Source organism: Giraffa tippelskirchi, chromosome 3 (assembly GCF_054371585.1).
Source record: "Giraffa tippelskirchi isolate mGirTip1 chromosome 3, T2T-mGirTip1v1.2.pri, whole genome shotgun sequence".
NCBI lineage: Eukaryota > Metazoa > Chordata > Mammalia > Artiodactyla > Giraffidae > Giraffa > Giraffa tippelskirchi.
The window spans coordinates 25141369-25163988 of NC_137277.1; the positions used below are offsets into that span (position 1 = coordinate 25141369).

General features: G+C 43.8%; 1 protein-coding gene across 4 annotated transcripts in view; it reads left to right on the plus strand.

Moving 5' to 3' along the window:
- The window catches only part of B4GALNT2 (beta-1,4-N-acetyl-galactosaminyltransferase 2 (SID blood group)), a 62532-nt gene that overhangs the window by 36596 nt on the left and 3316 nt on the right, over positions 1-22620 (plus strand). For all 4 annotated transcript variants that reach the window (XR_014080184.1, XM_081582514.1, XM_081582513.1 and 1 more), the window contains 6 exons: positions 6734-6840; positions 8010-8047; positions 12251-12431; positions 13428-13514; positions 21046-21233; positions 21985-22125. Coding sequence is in view for 3 of the 4 variants with exons in the window: in XM_081582514.1 (XP_081438640.1) it covers positions 6734-6840; positions 8010-8047; positions 12251-12431; positions 13428-13514; positions 21046-21233; positions 21985-22125 (742 nt within the window). In the remaining variant the exon portion in view is untranslated. The remainder of the gene's footprint in view (positions 1-6733; positions 6841-8009; positions 8048-12250; positions 12432-13427; positions 13515-21045; positions 21234-21984; positions 22126-22620) is intronic.

Sequence of the window (22620 nt, forward strand, 5' to 3'; positions counted from 1 at the left end):
ATCACTAGGAACAAAGCTAGTGGAGGTGATGGAATTCCAGTTGAGCTATTTCAGATCCTAAAAGATGATGCTGTGAAAGTGCTGCACTCAATATGCCAGCAAATTTGGAAAACTCAGCAGTGGCCACAGGGCTGGAAAACGTCAGTTTTCATTCCAATCTCAAAGAAGGACAATGTCAAAGAATGTTCAAATTACAGCACAACTGCACTCATCTCACATGCTAGCAAAGTAATGCTCAAAATTCTTCAAGCTAGGCTTCAACAGTATGTGAACTGAGAACTACCACATGTACAAGCTGAATTTAGAAAAGGCAGGAGAACCAGAGATCAAATTGCCAACATCTGTTGGATCATAGAAAAAGCAAGAGAATTCCAGGAAAACATCTACTTCTGCTTCATTGATTACACTAAAGCCTTTGACTGTCTGGGTCACAACAAACTGTTGAAAATTCTTCAAGAGATGGGAATACCAGACCACCTTGCCTGCCTCCCAAAAAACTTGTATGCAGGCCAAGAAGCAACAATTAGAACTGGACATGGAACAATGGACTGGTTCCAAATTGGGAAAGGAGTATGTCAAGGCTGTATATTATCACCCTGCTTATTTAACTTATAGGCAGAGTACATCATGCAAAATGCCAGGCTGGATGAAGCACAAGCTGAAATCAAGATTGCTGAGAGAAATACCAATAACTTCAGATAGGCATATGATACCACCCTAATGGCAGAAAGCCAGGAGGAATTAAAGAGCCTCTTGATGAAGGTGAAAGAGGAGAGTGAAAGAGTTGCTTTAAAATTCAACATCAAGAAAACTAAGATCATGGCATCTGGTCCCATCACTTCATGGCAAATAGATGGGGAAACAATGAAAACAATGACAGACCTTCTTTTCTTGGGCTCCAAGATCACTGCAGACGGTGACTGCAGCCATTAAATTAAAAGACGCTTGCTCCTTGGAAGAAAAGTTATGACCATCCTAGACAGCATATTAAAAAGCAGAGACATCACTTTGCCAACAAAGGTCTGTTTAGTCAAAGCTATGGTTTTTCCAGTAGTCATGTTTGGATGTGAGAGTTGGACTATAAAGAAAACTGAGCACTGAAGAATTGATGCTTTTGGACTGTGGTGTTGGAGAAGACTCTTGAGAGTCCCTTGGATTGCAAGGAGATAAAACCAGTCCATCCTAAAGGAAATCAGTCCTGGATATTCATTGGAAGGACTGATGCTGAAGCTGAAGCTCCAATACTTTGGCCACCTGATGGAAGAAATGACTCATTGGAAAAGACCCTGATGCTGGGAAAGATTGAAGCCAGGAGGAGAAGAGGACGACAGAGGATGAAGTGGTTGGATGGCATCACTGACTCAATGGACATGAGTTTGGGTAAACTCCGGGAAATGATGAAGCACAGGGAATCCTGGCATGCTGCAGTCCACGGGGTTGCAAAGAGTCAGACACAACTGAGTGGCTGAAAACAACAACAACAGAAGACCCCTGTCTGCTGATGGTCCTGTCTTCACTTCATGAAACACACACCAGGCAACAATGAATGAAGGAGCTCAGAAGAGCAGCAGAGTGTGGGAAAAAACAAGCAGTAATTCTAGTGTGTTCCTTCGTACCACACAAGGGCAGGGTGTTCCCCTCCTAGGCCTTAGAAGGGAGGGTGTTTAATGTGGACGGTCCCTCTCACTCAGCTTCCTCTGTCCCCTCAATTCTCTCCCCTTTTCCCTCTTAGAGGACACACAGGTCAGGGCATCCCTGCCCCTTCTTGAGAAACTTCAGCCCTGGACAAAGGAAGAGCAGGTTCTGCTCCTTTCAGTCCTGAGGCAGACAGCATCAGCACTCCCCCTGAACCCCCTACACATCCGCTCTGCCCTCATGGACCTTCCCTTCCACACCGACAGTTCTTTACCTCACACACCTGCAACCTCCCACCTGAGACCCGCTCTGCTGGGGAAGCGTGCTGGCCTCCTCGGGGCAGGCCACAAACGGGGCAGCGGTTGGGAATGAACAGCTCTGGGGGTGGCCCTCTGTTGATGGTGGGTAGGAGTTAGTGGATAAATACCCCAGCTTTCTGATTCATGGTTAGGAGAACTCTGAGATGGGTTCTGTTCAGGCCTGAGCCCAACTTCCCGCAACAGCCCCATCGGCTCATAACTCACCCTTGTTGGCTTCTTCCCCTCACCCCGCCTCTGCCCATGCTTCCTGGAATTGTTACCCAATAACACTATGTCCTCAAAAGCTGCTCGGCCTCTGCTTCCCGGAGAACCCAACTTAAGTTCTTTGTTCTCCTTTATTTATTTTTATTTTATTTTTAATATTTATATTTATTTATTTGGCTGTGTGGCATCTTAGTTGCCACATGTGGGATTCCTTTTTTTTTTTAGTTGCAGCATTCCCGGACCAGGGATCAAACCCAGACTCCTTGCCTGCATTGGGAATGAGGAGTCTTAGCCACTGGACCTCCAGGGACATCCCTGTTCTGTTTTAAAAAAAAACCAGACATTTCAGGATGTGGTCAAATAATTCCAGTAATATTCCCCTCTGTGCAGTCTTTGATGAAATTAGGGGCATAGAATGTGGTTTGACAAAGTGAGAACAGAAGTATGTTCCCCAATTTTCTTCACACTCACTAGCTTTTACTGCTAGTATGGAGTCTCCTGTTTCTTTTCTTTTTCTTTTTAATTTAAAAGCATTTTTAAAAAGTTAAATAATATGTGTATACTGTTTCAAGGCAAGTGATACTAAAAGGCCTAACCCTGCTCCCTGCTTCCCAGTCCTACTCCTCAGAGGCCACTATTCTCGTCTAACATTTCGAGCTGTTGCCTCTGGAATTACCACCATATTTCTAAGTAAAATGCTTATACCGTTAACTCCAAATTTTTCAACATTAGACATTATCCATTTTACTTATTATAGTAGAAGAACATAGAGCCCCCTTCAGTTCTTGATTCCTCCTCTTGTACACTTCCACACTCCACATAATTTTTGGTTAATTCAACATTTAATGTTTCCATCTTCTGAATGACTATGACTCCCAGTTAAGCCATATGTTGTTGTTATTTGCTGTTCGTTCGTTGTTTGTTGTTCTAAGTCATGTCGGATTCTCTGTGACCCCGTGGGCTGCTCTGCTGTCCTTCACTATCTCCTAGAATTTGCTTAGATGTGTGTCCATCGAGTCAGTGATGCCGTCCAACCATCTCATCCTCAGTCGTCCCCTTCTCCTCCTGCCTTCAATCTTTCCCAGCATCAGGGTCTTTTCCAGTGAGTCAGCTCCTCACATCAGATGACCAAAGTATTGGAGTTTCAGCATGAGTCCTTCTAATGAATATTCAGGACTGATTTCCTTTAGGATGGACTGGTTTGATTTCATCCTTGCAGTCCAAGAGATTCTCAACAGTCTTCTCCAGCACCACAGTTTGAAAGAATCAATTCTTCGGCTCTCAGCCTTCTTTATGGTCCAACTCTCACATCTGTACATGACTACAGGAAAAACTGTGTGTGTGTGTGTGTGTGTGTGCGCACGCGCGCTTAGTCACTCAGTTGTGTCCGACTCTTTGTGACCCCATGGACTGTAGCCCACCCAGCTCCTCTGTCCATGGGGATTCTCTAGGCAAGAATACTGGAGTGAGTTGCCATGCCCTCCTTCAGAGGATTGAATGTTAAGCTTTAAGCCAGCTTTTTCACTCTCCTGATCTTTCACCTTCATCAAGAGACTCTGTAGTTTCTCTTCACTTTCTGCCATTAGAGTGATATCATCTGCTTATCTGAGGTTGTTGTACTATAATTATATTTCCTTTCTTACATTTCCTTTTGTATGTAATGTTTTGGTTTGCCTGGAATTAACTGTCTCGTTCTTTCATTTGTTTAGTTTTCGTTCTATTTACTACTAATTCTTCTCTCTTCCTTTCTTAATCCTATTTGTGGTTGAGAATAATTCTTTTATACCAAAGGTAACCTTCTGTATGGGCTGCCCTGGTTTCTCAGGAGTCTTCCCTGGTGGCTCAGATGGTAAAGAATCAGCCTGCAATGCAGGAGATCTGAGTTTGATCCTTGGGTTGGGAAGATCCCCTGGAGAAGGAAATGGGAAGCCATTCCAGTATTCTTGCCTGGAGAATGCCATGGACAGTGGAGCCTGGTGGGCTACAGTCCTTGGGGTCGCAAAGAGTCGGACACAACTGAGGAACTAACACACACACACACACACAGAGCCCTCTATACAGACGAGTTTCCCTGCTCAGTTCAGTTCAGTCGCTGAGTCATGTCCGACTCTTTGCGACCCCATGAATCGCAGCACGCCAGGCCTCCCTGTCCATCACCAACTCCCGGAGTTTACCCAAACTCACGTCCATTGAGTTAGTGATGTCATCCAGCCATCTCATCCTCTGTCATCCCCTTCTCCTCCTGCCCCCAATTCTTCCCAGCATCAAGGTCTTTTCCAATGAGTCAGCTCTTTACATGAGGTGGCCAAAGTATTGGAGTTTCAATTTCAACATCAGTCCTTCCAATGAACACCCAGGACTGATCTCCTTTAGGATGGACTGGTTGGATCTCCTTGCAATCCAAGGGACTCTCAAGAGTCTTCTCCAACACCACAGTCTAAAAGCATCAATTCTTCGGCTCTCAGCTTTCTTCACAGTCCAACTCTCACATCCATACATGACCACTGGAAAAACCACAGCCTTGACTAGACAGACTTTTGTTGGCAAAGTGATGTCTCTGCTTTTTAATATGCTGTCTAGGATGGTCATAACTTTTCTTCGAAGGAGCAAGCGTCTTTTAATTTCATGGCTGCAGTCACTACCTGCAGTGATTTTGGAGCCCCTCAAAATAAAGTACGCCACTGTTTCCACTGTTTCCCCAGCTATTTGCCATGAAGTGATGGGACTAGATGCCATGATCTTAGTTTTCTGAATGTTGAGCCTTAAACCAACCTTTTCACTCTCCTCTTTCACCCTCATCAAGAGGCTCTTTAGTTCTTCTTCACTTTCTGCCATAAGGGTGGTGTCATCTGCATATCTGAGGTTATTGATATTTCTCCCGGCAATCTTGATTCCAGCTTGTGCTTCCTCCAGCCCAGCGTTTCTCATGATGTACTCTACCTATAAGTTAAATAAGCAGGGTGACAATATACAGCCTTGACATACTCCTTTTCCTATTTGGAACCAGTCTGTTGTTCCATGTCCAGTTCTAACTGTTGCTTCCTGACCTGCATACAGGTTTCTCAAGAGGCAGGTCAGGTGGTCTGGTATTCCTATCTCTTGAAGAAATTTCCACAGTTTATTGTGATCCACACAGTCAAAGGCTTTGGCATAGTCGATAAACAGAAATAGATGTTTTTCTGGAACTCTCTTGCTTTTTCGATGATCCAGTGGATGTTGGCAATTTGATCTCTGGTTCCTCTGCCTTTTCTAAAACCAGCTTGAACATCTGGAAGTTCACGGTTCACGTATTGCTGAAGCCTGGCTTGGAGAATTTTGAGCATTACTTTACTAGCGTGTGAGATAATAATCCTCATGCAATGCAGGAGACCTGGGTTCTATCCATGGATTGGGAAGATACCCTAGAGAAGGAAATGGCAGCCCACTCCAGTATTCTTGCTTGGGAAATCCCATGGAGAGAGGAGCCTGGTGGGCTATAGTCTATGAAGTCACAAAGCAGTCAGACACGACTTAGGGGCTGAACAACAACAATAACCTTCTATACATATACAAGTTTCCCTTGCTATCTGAATGCAGACAGTTTCTATGAAATTTTTCATAAAATGAAATGATGTAAAGTGAAGAAACAATTACCTCTGGATGCATCTTGCTAATGGAATGCACAAAATAAATTGAGATAAAGCACAGATGCCAAAGCTACAGTAGCTTGATGCTGAGATGCTGTGTGTAGTTCCCAGGAAAGGAGCCTGGTGGTGCCACTTTTACTGCCTGGCATGCCTGCTGCCTCAGTAATTTTTGTTGTTCAGTCACACAGTCGTGTCCAGCTCTTTGCGACCCCATGGACTGCAGCACGCCAGGCCTCCCTGTCCCTCACCATCTCCTGAAGTTTGCCCAAGTTCGTGTTCATTGCATCAGTGATGATGCCTCAGTAATAGCTGCAGACGCTGAGTGCTGTCATATTAGTATTATGCCGTTCTTGGTGGTGTGTGGAATTTTAGTTCCCCAATGAGGGGTTGAACCTGGACCATCGGCACTTTGAGAGTGCTAACCAGTGGGCCACCAGGGAATTCCCTTTCACCTTTTTTTGTTTTGTTTTTTGGTGGTGTTGGTTCTTCGTTGCTATACAGGGTTTTCTCTAGTTGTGGTGAGCAGGGGCTACTCTCTACATGTGGCGCGCAGGGTTCTTATTGCAGTGGCATGGGCTCTAGGGAATGTGAACTCAGCAGTTGGGGCGCATGGGCTTAGTTGCCCTATGGCATGTGGAATCTTCCTGGACCAGGTGTTGAATCTGAGTCCCCTGCACTGACAGGCAGGTTCTTTACCCCCAGGAAAGTCCTGCTAGTTGTGGTTTTGATATTGAATGTACTTTGTTGTAATCTGCTTCAATTCTTTGTGGAGTTAGAGGTTGGCGAGAGGAGCAGGAATAAAGGAGGAGACAGAATGGAGGGCAGATTGGGACCATCTATGAATGATTCCTCCCATTAGCAGCACAAAGCTCTGGGTACAGACATCACTTTAACAACTAACCAGGGACAGGTGTCAAGGCAGCTGCTAATGGTTTTGTTTCCCTACAGAGAAGGGCTGCCTCGCCCACCGCCCCTGCTGGCTCAGGCCAACCTCCCCTTTGGCTACCCCGTCCACGGGGTGGAGGTGATGCCCCTGCACACAATTCCCATCCCAGGTAGGTACCTCTCCCTTCAGAAGACTGAAACAACTTTCTTCTTATTCCTTCTCAAGCAAAAGGTGGGAGCAGAAGGAAACAGTCATTCATGCTGTGTATCCAGCACAATGTACAAAGCTTGACATGATTTCATTTAATGGTAGTCTCACTCTTTCCATCACTGGGAATCACCCTTAGTAGCTGTGACCTCCATGGGGATCTGAGATAACACAGAAGAGGACAGAAATCTAGGTGCCTTGAGGAATCTTAGGACGTAATGGACTGCTTGGTGTCTTCCAGCATCAAAGCATGAGCCTGTCTCCACGGAGTGCATAGGCAAAGGATGTCTATGCCAGTTAAAACTCCCCTCCACGAGTGGTTTTTACACACTCTTCTAGTTAGTTCAGCATCACTTCCCTGTGAGGTAAATATTATTTTGCCAACTTCACAGATAAGTTTAGTAAGTTATCTAACAGCACAAAGGGAGGATATGTGTGAATTAGAACTTGAATTAGTCATATTATAAGAATAGAGATAGATGCTAAAGTAAAAAACATTTGGAATAAATTGCTAGTGTTTTTGAATAGTCATTTAAAAATGATTTGCCATTTCGCATAGTCCTTTTTTTTTTATTGTGGGTAAATACACGTAACATAAAATTTACCTTTTTACCCATTTTTAAGTGTCCAGTTCTGTGGCATTAAGTACATTTACATTGTTCTACAACCAGCATCCCTCTCTAGAACTTTTCACCTTCCCAACTGAAACTCTGTATCCATTTAATATTAACTCCCTTTACCCCCTCAGCCCCTGGCAACCACCATTCTATTTTCTGTCTCTCTGAATTTGACTATTTAGGGAAATGCATACGGGTGATTCATTATTTATCTATTGTTTTCTTCCCTTCAGTATCAGAGATATCTGGAGGGGACTGGATTAATTCACAGCACTCATCCAAAACTGATGGTGGGCAGCAGAGGCTTTAGAACCACCAGAGTTTGAGCAGGACCATGGGACACCATCTAATGGAACCCTGGGAAGGGGGGAGTGGTCAGCAAACACCCCGAGTAGGTGACACTTGGGGTGACTCTGGAGGGACCTGTAGGAGTCAGACAGGAAGGTGAGAGCATCAGGAAGCCCAAGGCATCCTCTCAAATGGTGTTGATTGTCCTTTTCCTTGTGTCCTCCAGGTCTCCAGTTTGAAGGACCAGACGCTCCCATCTATAAGGCAAGAGTCTTCCCAACTTCCTTTAGCTCTTGGCATCCTGTCCTTGGCTCACTACCTATGCTTTCTTCCCCCAGTGGTGGCTAGTCTCAGATTTTGACAGAACCTCTATCCCGATTAAATACTAGACATGCGTCCATGGTGGGGAGTCGGGGAAGGGTACCTATAGAAGTCATGAATTTTCCAGCCGTGGGGAGGCTGGAGTTCCAGGGAGGACTTCCAAAGAAGTGGCCACCAAGGCTCCTGCTGGCCTCAGCTCAAGGGGAAGCTGCTGCCATAGCTGGGCTGTGTTGTCTCTGTTTGGGTCAGCACCAGCAAGCTGGATGCTCTGTGGCCTGTCCTCCTTTTGCTACTTAACATAGCTCCAAATTAAGGTCTCTGCAAGTATGTCTGAGGGGTGGGATGCAAACTGCATCCAGACCCCTAGCTGAAAAAGAGTCTGGGAAGTGTAGTTTTACTTTTCCCAGGCAGAGGCCGGAATGGGCAGTGATGGAGCTGCTCTATTCTCCAGAGGACACCTCTGCCCACCTCGCTCCCAAGTACCCTCACCTTCCCCCCCCCACACTTTTGTCACCTTCTGCTGTGTTACCTTCTTCATGGCTCTTATCAGACCCGAGGTACTTGATATGTGTCATGATATGCTTATTGCCACTCTTCTCTACTAGAACATAAGCTTTTTGAAGGCAGGAAGTCTGTCTACTCTTTTCCCAGTGCCTGTAGTTTGGATCTCAGAAACTATCTGTCGATTGACTAAAGTATTTGCAGCAGGAATGACATTATCCAGGTTGTTGTTGTTCAGTGGTTCAGTCATGTCCAACTCTCTGTGACCCTGTGGACTGCAGCACGCCAGGCTTCCCTGCTCTTCACTATCTCCCAGAGTTTGCTCAAACTCATGTTTATTGAGTAGATGATGCAATCCAACCATCTCATCCTCTATCACCCCCTTCTCCTCCTGCCCTCAATCTTTCTCAGCATCAGGGTCTTTTCAAATGACTTGGCTGTTCATATCAGGTGGCCAAAGTATTAGAGCTTCAGCTTCAGCATCAGTCCTTCCAATGAATATTCAGAACTGATTTCCTTTAGGATTGACTGGTTTTATCTCCTTGCAGTCCAAGGGACTCTCAAGAGTCTTCTCCAACACCACAGTTCAAAAGCATCAATTCTTCAGCATTCAACATTCTTTACAGTCCAACTCTCACATCTAAACATGACTATGGAAAAACCATAGCTTTGAAAATACAGACCTTTGTAGGCAAAATGATATCTCTGCCTTTTAATATGCTGTCTAGATCTGTCATAGCTTTTCTTCCAAGGAGCAAACATCTTTTAATTTAATGGCTGCAGTCACCATCTGCAGTGATTTTAGAGCACAAGAAAATAAAATCTGTCACTGTTTCCATTATTTCCCCCTCTATTTGCCACGAAGGGATGGGACCAGATGCCATGATCTTCGTTTTTTGAATGTTGAGTTTTAAGTCAGCTTTTTCACTCTGCTCTTTCACTTTCATCAAGAGGCTCTTGAATTCCTCTCTGGTTTCTGCCATTAGGGTGTTGTCATCTGCATATCTGAGGCTGTTGATATTTCTCCTGGAAATCTTGATTCCAGCTTGAGCTTCATCCAGCCTGGCATTTCACATAATGTACTCTGCATATAAGTTATCCAGGTTATTTTTCCTAAAGATAACTGGCTGTTGCAGAAGACAAGAAGGCAAGGGAAGAGAATAGCAGCGGGGATGAAGAGAAGCAAATGGATTTTAGCTACATGTTGAAGGTGGACCTGACAGGACTCACTCATAGATTGACTGGAGGTGTCGGGGAAACAGCAGGACAGGAGTGACTTCTACTGGGGACTTGAGCAGCTGAGTGGGTAAAGGTGCTATTCACAAGGCAGGGAAAACCGTGGATGGGGTGGAAGACAGGTTTATCGAAAAAAATCAATAGTTCAAGTTTTGAAGATCATGAAACTTCCCAGCAGAGCAATCAGCCAGGCAGCCGGACCTCAGAAAGATAGGAGCTAAAGACGTGCATCTTCAAAGCATCAGCATATGAATGGTATTTAAAGCCAACGCCTCTAATGAGAAAGGTTCAGTTCAGTCGCTCAGTCGTATCCAACTCTCTGTGACCCCATGGACTGCAGCACGCCAGGCTTCCCTGTCCATCACCAACTCCCGGAATTTACTCAAACTCATGTCCATTGAGTCGGTGATGCCATCCAACCATCTCATCCTCTGTCGTCCCCTTTTCCTCCTGCCCTCAATCTTTCCCAGCATCAGGGTCTTTTCAAATGTCAGCTCTTTGCATCAGGTGGCCAAAGTATTGGATTTCCAGCTTCAACATCAGTCCTTCCAATGAACACCCAGGACTGATTTCCTTTAGGATGGACTGGTTGGATCTCCTTGTAGTCCAAGGGACTCTCAAGAGTCTTCTCCAACACCACAGTTCAAAAGCATCAATTCTTTGGCCCTCAGCTTTCTTTATAATCCAACTCTCACATCCATACCTGACTACTGGAAAAACCATAGCCTTGACTAGACGGACCTTTGTTGGCAAAATAATGTCTCTGCTTTTTAATATGCTGTCTAGGTTGGTCATAACGTTTCTTCCAAGGAGCAAACATCTTTTAATTTCATGGCTGCACTCACCATCTGCAGTGATTTTGGAGCCCCCAAAAATAAAGTCTGACACTGTTTCCACTGTTTCCCCAGCTATTTGCCATGAAGTGATGGGACCAGATGCCATGATCTTAGTTTTCTGAATGTTGAGGCTTAAACCAACCTTTTCACTCTCCTCTTTCACCTTCATCAAGAGGCTCTTTTGGTCCTCTTCACTTTCTGCCATAAGGGTGGTGTCATCTGCATATCTGAGGTTATTGATATTTCTCCCGGCAATCTTGATTCCAGCTTGTGCTTCCTCCAGCCCAGCGTTTCTCATGATGTACTCTGCATATAAGTTAAATAAGCATGGTGACAATATACAGCCTTGACATACTCCTTTTCCTATTTGGAACCAGTCTGTTGTTCCATGTCCAGTTCTAACTGTTGCTTCCTGACCTGCATACAGGTTTCTCAAGAGGCAGGTCAGGTGGTCTGGTATTCCCATCTCTTGAAGAAATTTCCACAGTTTATTGTGATCCACACAGTCAAAGGCTTTGGCATAGTCAATAAACAGAAATAGATGTTTTTCTGGAACTCTCTTGCTTTTTCGATGATCCAGCGGATGTTGGCAATTTGATCTCTGGTTCCTCTGCCTTTTCTAAAACCAGCTTGAACATCTGGAAGTTCACGGTTCACACACTGTTGAAGCCTGGCTTGGAGAATTTTGGGCATTACTTTACTAGTATGTGAGATGAGTGCAATTGTGCGGTAGTATGAGCATTCTTTGGCATTGCCTTTCTTTGGGATTGGAATGAAAACTGACCTTTTCCAGTCCTGTAGGCACTGCTGAGTTTTCCAAATTTGCTGGCGTATTGAGTGGAGCACTTTCACAGCATCATCTTTTAGGATTTGAAATAGCTCAACTGGAATGAGAAAGGTTAAGAAGGGAAAAGATAAAGAAGGGAAAAAGACTCAGAACCACGCCCTGAAAAACTCTCTTTGGAGGTCTGATGGATGAGGAGGAATTCGCAAACGGAATTCAAGGAGCCGCCAGCAGGGGTAGGAAGAAATCTTTAAGGATGGTATCCTGCGACTTCCCTGGTGGCCCAGTGGTTAAGAATCTGCCTTGCAATACAGGGGACACTGGTTTGATCCCTGGTCTGGGAAGATCCCACATGCCTCGGGGCAGCTAAGCCCTGTGCGCCGCAACTACTGAGCCCGTGCTCCACAGCAAGAGAAGCCACTGCAGTGAGAAGCCCACCCACGGAAACAAAGAGTAGCCCCCACTTGCTACACCTGGAGAAAGCCCACGCACAGCAACAAAGACCCAGCGCAGGCAAAAATAATTAATTACAATAAAAATAAACTAGTAAAAAAAAAATTGTATCCTGCACGGCAAGAGTTAAGAATGTTTCAGAAGCGTCCCTTGAACACACCAAGTCTTAGGACTAGATTCTTCCTTACTGAAGCTGAGGCAGCAACTCCTGCAGAGACAGACCCTAAATTTCGGGGGCACTATCTATCCTCTCATCCTTATGTGCTCTGCCCCCTGCTGGCCATTCTGGGTATGTGCTATTCTTTGCATTTAGTGTTGCTGTCTCATCCACCCTAGGTCAACCTGAAAGCTGCTCTGGGGACACTGAACACTCTTGCTGACACCCCAGACAGTGTGGTGCAGGGCAGAGGCCAGAAGCAGCTGACCATTCTGACCAGTAGCCGGAAGTTTTTGAATTTCATCCTCCAGCATGTGACATATACCAGCACAGAGTACCAGCACCACAGGGTGGATGTGGGTGAGAGCCTCTCCTTGGATGACAAAATGCTTAGGGACCCAGAAAAACACCACCAGCCCTCAAAGTCTTCCTCCTCCCAGAAGCCTGCCTCCCTGGCTCCTATTTCTAACTCTAAACACTGAACTTTCCAATTGCTGTATCCAGTAATATCCCCCCATTGCCACTGACCCCCCAGCACAGGCAAAATGCCTGCTCGTCTCTCCATGAAGGCAGATCATTCGTGCTGTGTACCTAGAAACCACCCAGCTCTGTTCCTCATTCTCGGCAGCGAGCAGAGCTGAAGATTTCAGCTGCAGTAGAGAGGGTGCAGTCTGTGCACCAGTGTCTTGTCCTGGGCACTAATTGGAAAGTGGGGTATGAGGAAACCTGCCATTGGGAGGGCGGTAGCTTTGCCTTCCTCCTCCCATCCCAGCCCCAGAATTCCTGGGAGAACAATTGCTGACACTTAGGGCAGCCCCAGTTTCTTTCTGGATGAATTAAAGGCACTCTTTCCCATTTTGAGCAGCTCCACAGGATGCATTCCCAGGACACCCACACACACACAAAAATGAACTGTGGGACAGATTTCCCATGAACACAAACTAGGGAGAGAGTTCCCTCCACCTTCAGGTTTTCAAATGTTTCTTATCACAGAATGACCCTGAGAGGTCAAATGAGGCAAGTAGAGTTTTCCTGGTTTTGGAGATGGTGAAGGAGATGAATGATTTACGCAAGGTATTTCAGATAATAAATAACAAAGTCAAACTTAATACACCCCTCTGATTCCAAGCCCACTTCACCCTACAAAGCCTCACGGGGCAGAAACGTGAGTTTCGGAGGCAGTCAGCCGGCTGCTCCAGGGACACACAGTGAGTCAGGAGCTCGAGTGCCGTAGACTGTATGCCGTCCTCAATCTCTTTCTGCCAGTCTTTCATTCCCCCATCTCGTTGGCTTCCTGGGCAGCATGGGGAGTGACCCAGACGCAGTACACAACTCTGACCTTATTTCTCCCTCCAGTGAGTCTGGAGTCCAACTCCTCAGTGGCCAAGTTTCCAGTGACCATCCGCTTTCCTGTTATACCCAAGTTATATGACCCTGGACCAGGTAAGGCCCTTGTCCCTGGGGCTCCATAGTGGGTCCTATAGACACTGATGAGATTCAGAAGGGATCCCCTCTGAAACAGAGTAGGAGAATAATTATAAAAACAGAGTGGTACTGGAGGAGGAATAGATATATCAATAGCATCAAATTAGAAATCTTGAAATAGACAAGTTGAAATTGTACCATATGTTAAAGGTAACTTTTCAAATTAAAGGAGGAAAAGATGGATTATTCAGGAAATCATGTGGGATAACTGTGTAGCTATGTGGAGAATGACAAGTTGAACATATCTCACAGCTCACATCAAGATAAATTCCCAATAGAGCAAATCCTAATTTTTTATAAGTATTCAAAAAAAGGCTCCCCTGGTGGCTCAGAATCACCTGCCAAGTGGGAGACCCTGGTTTGATCTCTGGGTTGGGAAGATCTCCTGGAGAAGGAAATGGCAACCCACTCCAGTATTCCTGGGAAATCCCATGGACAGAGGAGCCTGGCAGGCTATAGTTCATGGGGTCCCAAAGAGTCAGACACAAGTTAGCAACTAAACAACTAGAAAAAGAAAAAAAAATATATGGAATTTAAGAATAACTTTGGAATATAAGATTTTTCTAGATGTGACACAAAACCCAAAGGCCATAAAAGACTGGAAACATAAAATACATAACAATTTTTAATTGTTTTTCTTTTTTATGGCCGCTGACACAGCTTGTGGGATTTCAGTTCTCTGAGCAGGGATCGAATCCGGTCCCTCAGCAGTGACAGCATGGAGTCCTAACTACTGGACTGCCAGGGAATTCCCAATTTTTAATAATTTTTTAGGACAGAAATCTACCATATTCAAAGTCAAAGGACAAACTGGGGGAAAAAATACCTTCAACACAAAGTCAGAGATCTAATTTTACTTAAGAGCACTTGTGAGGACTTCCCTGGTTGTCCAGCGGTTAAGACTCCGTGCTCCCAGTGCAGGCGGTACTGGTTTGACCCCTGGTCAGGGAACTAAGACCCACATGCTGCACAGTGTGGCCAAATAAATAAGTAAATTCTCACTATAGTCCTATAAAGTAGGTTGTTGTTGTTTAGTCGCTGTGTCATGTCCGACTCTTTGTGACCCCATGGACTGCAGCATGCCAGGCTTTTCTGTTCTTCACTATCTCCCGGAGTTTGCTCACTCATGTTCACTGAGTCAGTGATGTTGTGAAGCAATAAGAAAAGACCAAATAAGAGAAGAATAAGCCAGTTCACAAAAAGTTAAATTCAAGAATACTTTCAGTCATTAAAATATATGTTCAGTCTCACACTAGGTGCAAATAAAAACTACATTCCTATCAAAAAGTATTGGAGGAGGAGTGAGGAAGCATTCTTTTAAACTGCCAGTAGGAATGTAAATTGGCACAACCCTTCTGGAGCAACTTAGCAATGTCTGTCAACATTTTAAATGTATACGCACCTTGGGTCAGCGATTCCGCTTGTATGAGTTATCCTATAGATGCTTACACCTGTGTGAAAAGACATTTGTTTGAGGGTGTTTATGCAGCATTGTTTGCAATGACAAAAACCTTAAAAATGGTTGTGTGTGTGAGTCGCTCAGTCATGTCTGACTCTTTGCGACCCCGTGGGATTCTCCAGGCAAGAGTGCTGGAGTGAGTTGCCATTCCCTTCTCCAGGGGATCTTCCTAACCCAGGGATCAAACCTGAGTCTCCCTTATTGCAAGCAGATTCTTTACCATCCGAATCACCAGGGGTTAAATCAAGTGTGGTCCATGGGTATAATGAAATGCCACGCAATGACATTCAGAAGGACAGAGGAGGAAAACATGAGCCGGAAGTGTTTTTTGATACTGATACAAAATGCTTTCCAAGATGTAGAAAAGAGTGAAAAGTAAGCTACTATTTCTGTAAAAGTAGCTTCTTCTGGGTAAAGAAGACATAACTGCTTAATTATAGGATAAAAAACAAGAAGTTAGTAATACCTGGTAAACTCCTGGGGAGGTACCAAACTGTTGGGGACAGAGATGGGAAGAAGTATTTTCATGGTATAACTTTCAGTACATTTGGAATTTTGAGCTAGTTGGCATTTTTGATGATATTTCCTATATATTCAAAATGTAACATATTCAGATAGATTCTATTAAAAATATAACTTATTTAAAAGCAATAGGATTAAATATCTATGGAGAGTAATTTACAGTATGTGCTTAACATCATCATAACTATCTCAAAAATAAAAGAAATCAGCACAAGAAGTTCACAAAAAAGCTTTTTTGGCTTCAGATTTGTCTTAAAAGTGAAGTATTACCCATAAAATGGAAATCTCCACCGTCCTATTTCCCTCCCTTCTTTCAGCAGTCATGGTCTTTCTTTTCCTGGTTTCTGTACATTTTAATATGTAGATTTCTATTCCTACACACATGTGTACACACAGAGCATACAGTGTGGTATAATGCATTTTTGAACTTTTCATAAAACTTATCACATTGTATGGCATAAAATTCTAGTTTCTGGCCTTTTATCAATCAGTCCATGGCTTGTCTTTTGGTTTTACTTCTGGGGTCTTTTGTGTTATAAAATTTTATCCTTTAATAAAATTGATTCATTGTTTTTTTATAGATTTTGCTTTTTTACCTTAATTCAAGAAATTCTTCCCTAGTTGAAGCCATAAAGATATTCTCCTGTATTTTTTTTCCAAAGTTACATATGCTTGTCTCTCACATTTAGATACTTAATCCACCTAGAAGTTATGTTTATGCATGGCATGTGATAGGGACCTAATATTTTACCCATGGAGAGCCTATTGTCCCACCACCATGGACCGAGTAGTCCAGCCTTGTCCTGCTTGAACAGCCAGCCCCTCACACACACAGCTTCATGCATGTAGGGGTTTGAACCAGCCTTTGCTAGGTCGCATTGACCTGTATCCTGGGGCTCATTTTACAACATTTCCATATGCTTTATAACAGGTTTTCTATCTAGTGCAGATAAATTCTGTATTGCAGGATGACTGTACTTCATTTAGTGAAATTTTCTTAGCTCTTCTTGGTCATTTACTTTTTCATTAGAGTTTTAGCATCAGATCATCAAGATCCTGCAAAATGCCTTGAGATTTTGATGAGAATTTTCTAAAATTTGTTGATTAATTAGAGATGAATTGACAGTTTTATGAAGTTGAATATTCACCACCATGAATCTGCTATATCTCTCCATGTGATACTCTCCATGTCATAGTCTCTTCATAGGTTCTTCAGTAATTTATATTGTAGTTTTATTTGTAAAGCAACTGTACATTTTATTGGATTTGGTCTTAGGTAGTTTATATGTATTTTTTTACTTTTATAAATTGGATTTTGTTCTATATTTTAATTGATGTTAGTATATAGAACATTAGTGATTTTTGAATGTTGGACTTAATAGGCATCCTTCTTGCACACATATTAGTGATTTTTTTTAACATACAGAGTCTCTTAAACAAATAATGATTTTTATCTCTTCCTTTACAATTCTTATCATTTGTTTCTTTTTCTTGTCTTAATGCATTTTGGTAAAATCTTCAGTACAGTGTTGAATAATAGCAGTGGTAGCACATAGTTTTGCTCATTCCTGACTTTAAGAACAGTCTAATGTTATACCACTATTCTCGTTTGCTGGGTAGGAGTGTGGTAGATGTATCAGAGTAAGAAAATTTCCTTCTTTCCTTCTGTTTCTAAGAATTTTTCTGTTTCTACTTTCTATTTCCTTGCTGAGAGCTTTCATATTTATATGAATAAGTATTGAATTTTATCAAAGAAATTGTCTGCACACACTGAAATAATTTTTCTCCTTTAACTGGGTTCATGAAGTGACTTACATTGATTTTCTACTGTTGAAATTGTTCTTGCATTTTTGGGATAAACCCATCTTGATTGCAGTGCATTACTTGATTAAATGCTGAATTAAATTTGTTGCTATTTTATATAGGATTCTTACATCTGTATTCAAAACTGAGACTGTCTTTTTCTGTAATGTCCTTGCTCAGTTTTGTTGTCAATATTATACAAGTCTCATAAGACGAGTTGGCTACCTTTCCTTTTTTCACTGTTTGCTAAAATGAATTGAATTGTAATAAGATAGGAATAATATGTCTCTTGGGGTTTTATTAAAACTTGTCTGTCCTTTTGTCTTTTTTTTTTTTGTTGTTCCAATTTTTGGGGGAGGTGGTTGGGTTGAGAATGTGGACAGGAAAGAGTGAGAGAAAGGGAAGAAATTTAAAACTAACAGCTCTACCGCTTTAATGGTTGTTGATCTATATGTACATTGAGTCAATTTTTAAAATGTTTCTATAAAGTTGTCTTAAAGTTAGTGTAAATTGTCTATTTTTTTTGTCATAGAGCTGTTCATAGAATTCCCTTACGAGTGTTAAAAATTTTTTGAATATCTTAAGTCATGTCTCCCTTTTGATTCTTTGTATATATCTTAAATAATTTTAGGTTGGTTTCATATCTAAATATTCTCATTTCTTTTATGCCTGTTTTGTTTCATAGGTTCTTTTTCACAAATGTGATTCTGTGATTTATCACTTTAAAGATTTTAAACATTCTCACTTTAAGTCCCTTTCAGATTTGTCTATTGTTTGTCTATCTAGAGTGGGTACTTCTAGCACAGGGTAGATTTGCTGGCTGTTGTTCTTTCAAACTAGTTTTCTTTGAATGTCTTGGGATTTTTGCTGGTGGTTCATCTTGAATGTGAGGCTTTACAAGCTTGTTTTGTTTTCTCCTCTCTCCCTCTTTCTCTCTCCTGATTCCTTCCCATCTCACAGCTTTACAGTTGCCCCAGATTCTCAGTCCATCATTATATACTACAGTCTTGGGGTCTCTGTCCCCTAGTGATATGGGCATCACTGAAGAGCCAGTTGCTGGGCCTGAGGGTGGCTTGGCACAGGACATGGCTGTGTGAGGTGGTGTCATCTCTGAACCCAGAGGTATGTTTGGGGATGATGGCTCTTTGAGGCTCCTTGCCCAGGGGTAGTATGTCGTGAGAGCTGGAGGGAGTGCAGCCTGGCTCCAGTCCATGGTTTCTAGCAAAAAGCCTGGTTGTGGACCCACATACCTCATGAGACACTTTTATTCCATTAACACTCAAACTCTGCCTCCCAGCCTCTGCTGTTCTGACCCCGGATTGCAGCAGACCCAGCTCCAGCTCTGCTCACTGCTTTTGATTCCTGTTCCTTGGAAGAAATGTCATCTGTTTTTGAACACGGCTCTGTCTTTGCATATTTCTTTATCATTGCCCTGTATTTGGAACAACAAAGAATCTCAAAGCAGAATGCTATACCACCCACTTGGCCAGGAGTCTCCCACCTTGACTACCTTCTGTGGTAACTCAGGCTACTGATTCTCTCTTTACTGTAATGAAAGAACCAAACTTGTCACGTGGCCTGAGAAGAGAAAAGGTAGGAGAGATTTCATTTGACACACCCTCGAACATGATTTACGTGACTGTTTCTCTTACTGAGCCCTTTCCAGATTCTCGGACCATACCATACCATAGAAATGAATATCACTTCCACAAGACTCTTCAGCATGCAAAGCCTTTTATTCAGAGAGATAGTTTGTGCATAAGAGAGAAGGCAGGGAAAATGCCAGCTCCCCAGGTAAAATGGGGTGAGTTGCTTTTATAGCAAAAGGGATGGTTTGTCTTATGATCACTGATAATTTCCAGAAATCATCAAATTTCTTGGATCAGCAGCAGGTGGCTGCATGACGGCTGTCAGGAATAGAGAGTGTTTCTGTGCAAGGGAAGAAGTGCATGAGAATTTTCTGCAAGAAAGCCCAGGAACAAATATGGTTAAAATTTACAGTTGAGATTCTTATCTTGTGGCAACTAGGTATACTCAATTGTGGACCAGAGGTAATGTTAATCTTTTATTTCTGTGATCCTGGTTTCTCCCCCCCAGGACTTGGACCCCAAGGGCCTTTGTTCTTTAGTTTGCAAGGCTTGTTCTGACCAAGGCCAGTCTTTTTCTGAAGTGACTGTACTATTGTCTTCCTGTCTTATTTCCACTCACTCCCAAAGATTTAGGAGGAGCTGGGTAATGGTGCAACATGTATTAAAAAAGGGGATCTGGAATGACCTCTGACTTCTGTCATTCTGAGAAAGTGACTCTGCAGTGGGGTTCTGTTGCACTCACGCACAAACAGTTGGTGGGGTGTGATTTTCAGCATATGTTAACTCCAGCTGATCCTACCCCACCAGACGACCCACCTGCCTATCAGCTGGCATGGCTCCATTCTGTGGCTAGATCTCTTAAACACACCAGCAGCTATGGTTGTTTGACCCAAGGGTCTTTTCCATAGAAAGGCTGTCCTTTCTCCCAACTGTTTCTACAAATCACACAACCTGGTCTACCCCCTTCCGATCTCCAAGTGGACCTGTTTCCACTTACAACTTCCAGAGGATAAAGATCAGGCAAGTTTCTCCAGAGGAGTGTGGCTGATGACAGGGCAGGTCTCAAGTCCTTTAGAGCTTTTCTCCTCTTCCTGGGCCCTGTGACTCTACATAGCGAATCCCTTGATGGGCAAGGCTCTATGCATCTCAACTCCTAGCATGAAAGCAAGATACAGACAGGCAAGCATAAAATGAAACGTCCAGGTAGGTAGTAGGAAACAGCAGAATGGAACCAAAAGAACCAGGAAAGAGACTTTAGAATAGAACACAGACAAAATTTAAACAAATCATTATCGTTGTTTTTCAGTCGCTAAGTCATGTTTGACACTTGGCAACCCCATGAACTGCAACATGCCAGGCTTCCCTGTCCTTACTGGAGCTTGCTCAAACTCATGTCCATTGAGTCAGTGATGCTATCCAACCATCTCATCCCATCACCCCCTTCTCCTCCTGCCCTCAATCTTTCCCAGCATCAGGGTCTTTTCCAATGACTTGGCTCTTTGCATCACGTTGCCAAAGTATTGGAGCTTCAGCATCAGTCCTTCCAATGAATATTCAGGGTTGATTTCTTTTAGGATTGACTGGTTTGATCTCCTTACAGTCCAAGGGACTCTCAAGAGTCTTCTCCAACACTACAGTTTGAAAGCATCAATTCTTCAGTGCTCAACCTTCTTTATGGTCCAACTCTCACATCTGTACATGACTACTGGAAAAACCACAGCTCTGACTATACAGATCTTTGTTGGCAAAGTGAAGTCTCTGCTTTTTATACACTGTCTAGGTTTGTCATAGCTTTTCTTCCAAGGAGCAAGTGTCTTTTAGTTTCATGCAGTCACTGTCTGTAGTGATTTTGGAGCCCAAGACTATATGCACTTTTCCCCCATCTATTTGCTGTGAAGTGATGGAACCAGATGCCATGAAAAACAAATAGGGTATGTTTAAATGTATTTTTCTAATCCAACTAATGAACTCTGATTAAGCACCGACTGTGTACAAGATGCCTGAGGTCCACAAATACTTGAGAGGTCGTGATATAGAGAAACCCTCAGAACGACGCAGGTCAAGACAGTGAGGCTTCCCAAAGACAGAACTCTGATGTCTGCCCTTTCTTGCTCAGAGAGGAAGCTCAGAAACCTGGTGTCCATTGCCACCAAAACTTTTCTCCGTCCCCACAAGCTCATGACCATGCTCCAGAGCATTCGTGAGTATTACCCAGACTTGACCGTGATCGTGGCTGATGACAGCAAGGAGCCCCTGAAAATTAATGACAATCATGTGGAGTATTACACCATGCCCTACGGCAAGGTATGTCCCCCCCCCCCGGGTGGGGAGACACCTGAATCCTGGGACAAGAGGGCCTCAGTCAGAGTCAGGTTCTTACCCCGGAGGGGCCAGCTTCAGTAGACTTCCGAAGGCAGCAAGATCCTGGCATGGGAGGGTGTGGGATTCTCCTCTGAGTCCTTTTGCTGACTTCAAATTCACAGAGAAATCAGGTCACTTTCCCTTTTCTGCATTAACAGGGTGGTTAATCCACCTTTTCTCATGCATGGTTTAGAAATTGGTTGCCATCCTTCTAAGTGACTTGCAGTGTCTGACAGTCTAGTTTCCTGGTTTGCAGATCCAAGAGCAGAGAAACCGCTCATCCCTATCATTTCACCCTCGCTGATGCATCTCCTCCACTCACTTTCCTTCAAGCAAAGGAGGAGGTGGGCATGATACACACCAGAGTGTCCCTGCCCCCACAACAGCTTCCAGGCTACATGAGGGGAAAGGGCTTGAGAGCCCAGAGACTCTGTCAGGTGAAAAGAGACTTCCATCAGTCCATATTGGCCACGGGGCCAAGGAAGGACTCTCTCACCTTTCTTGGTCTTAGTCTTTGACCCAGAGAGCCCCTGTCCTTCTCCCAGTGTCTCTGAGGCATGGACTCCCTTTAACCTAGACGTTCCCAACCACTATTTGGGGTGCAGTGCAGCGTGGCTCTTGGGAACTGAGAAAGCTGCCAGGTGACGCTGATAGCAGGGCAGGCCACCACGATCTAACCTCACTCTACTCACAGGGTTGGTTTGCTGGTAGGAACCTGGCCATATCTCAGGTCACCACCAAATACGTTCTCTGGGTAGACGATGACTTTCTCTTCAGTGACAAGACCAAGATTGAGGTGCTGGTGGATGTCCTAGAGAAGACCGAACTGGATGTGGTAAGGGAGAGCTGCTGGTTCTATCTCCTCTGTGTGACAAGCCAGAGAGGAAGGGAAGGAGAAGGGCAGAGAGGGAAGTGTTCAGGGGAGGAGGAGACGGAGAGAGGAAAGGGGAAGAAGAGGAGGGGAGGGGCCGGTGCAGGAGGAGATGAGGGGCCGCGCTGGGGCTGAGACCTTCACATGGGAGTCAGATGTGCAAGTTCTGCTTCTGCCTCCGTTCTTACTTTCCTTTGAGCAAATTACACCAACCCCCATCCCCCAAATGCACCACTGTTCCGTCTTTGAAATGTCGTGTTTATGCATCACTTCTAACTCCCTCCCTGCAGTGGTGGGAGAAGGCAAGCAGGGCCCTGGTTCTGTCACACACCGTTACAAACATGCAAATGGCATGAAGCTGTAAAAGCACGTGTAGCCTTAATGAGATTAAAAAAATAGCAAAAACATCAAAAATCGATTCACATACAGGAAAGAGAAGAAAAACATGACAATAATTAA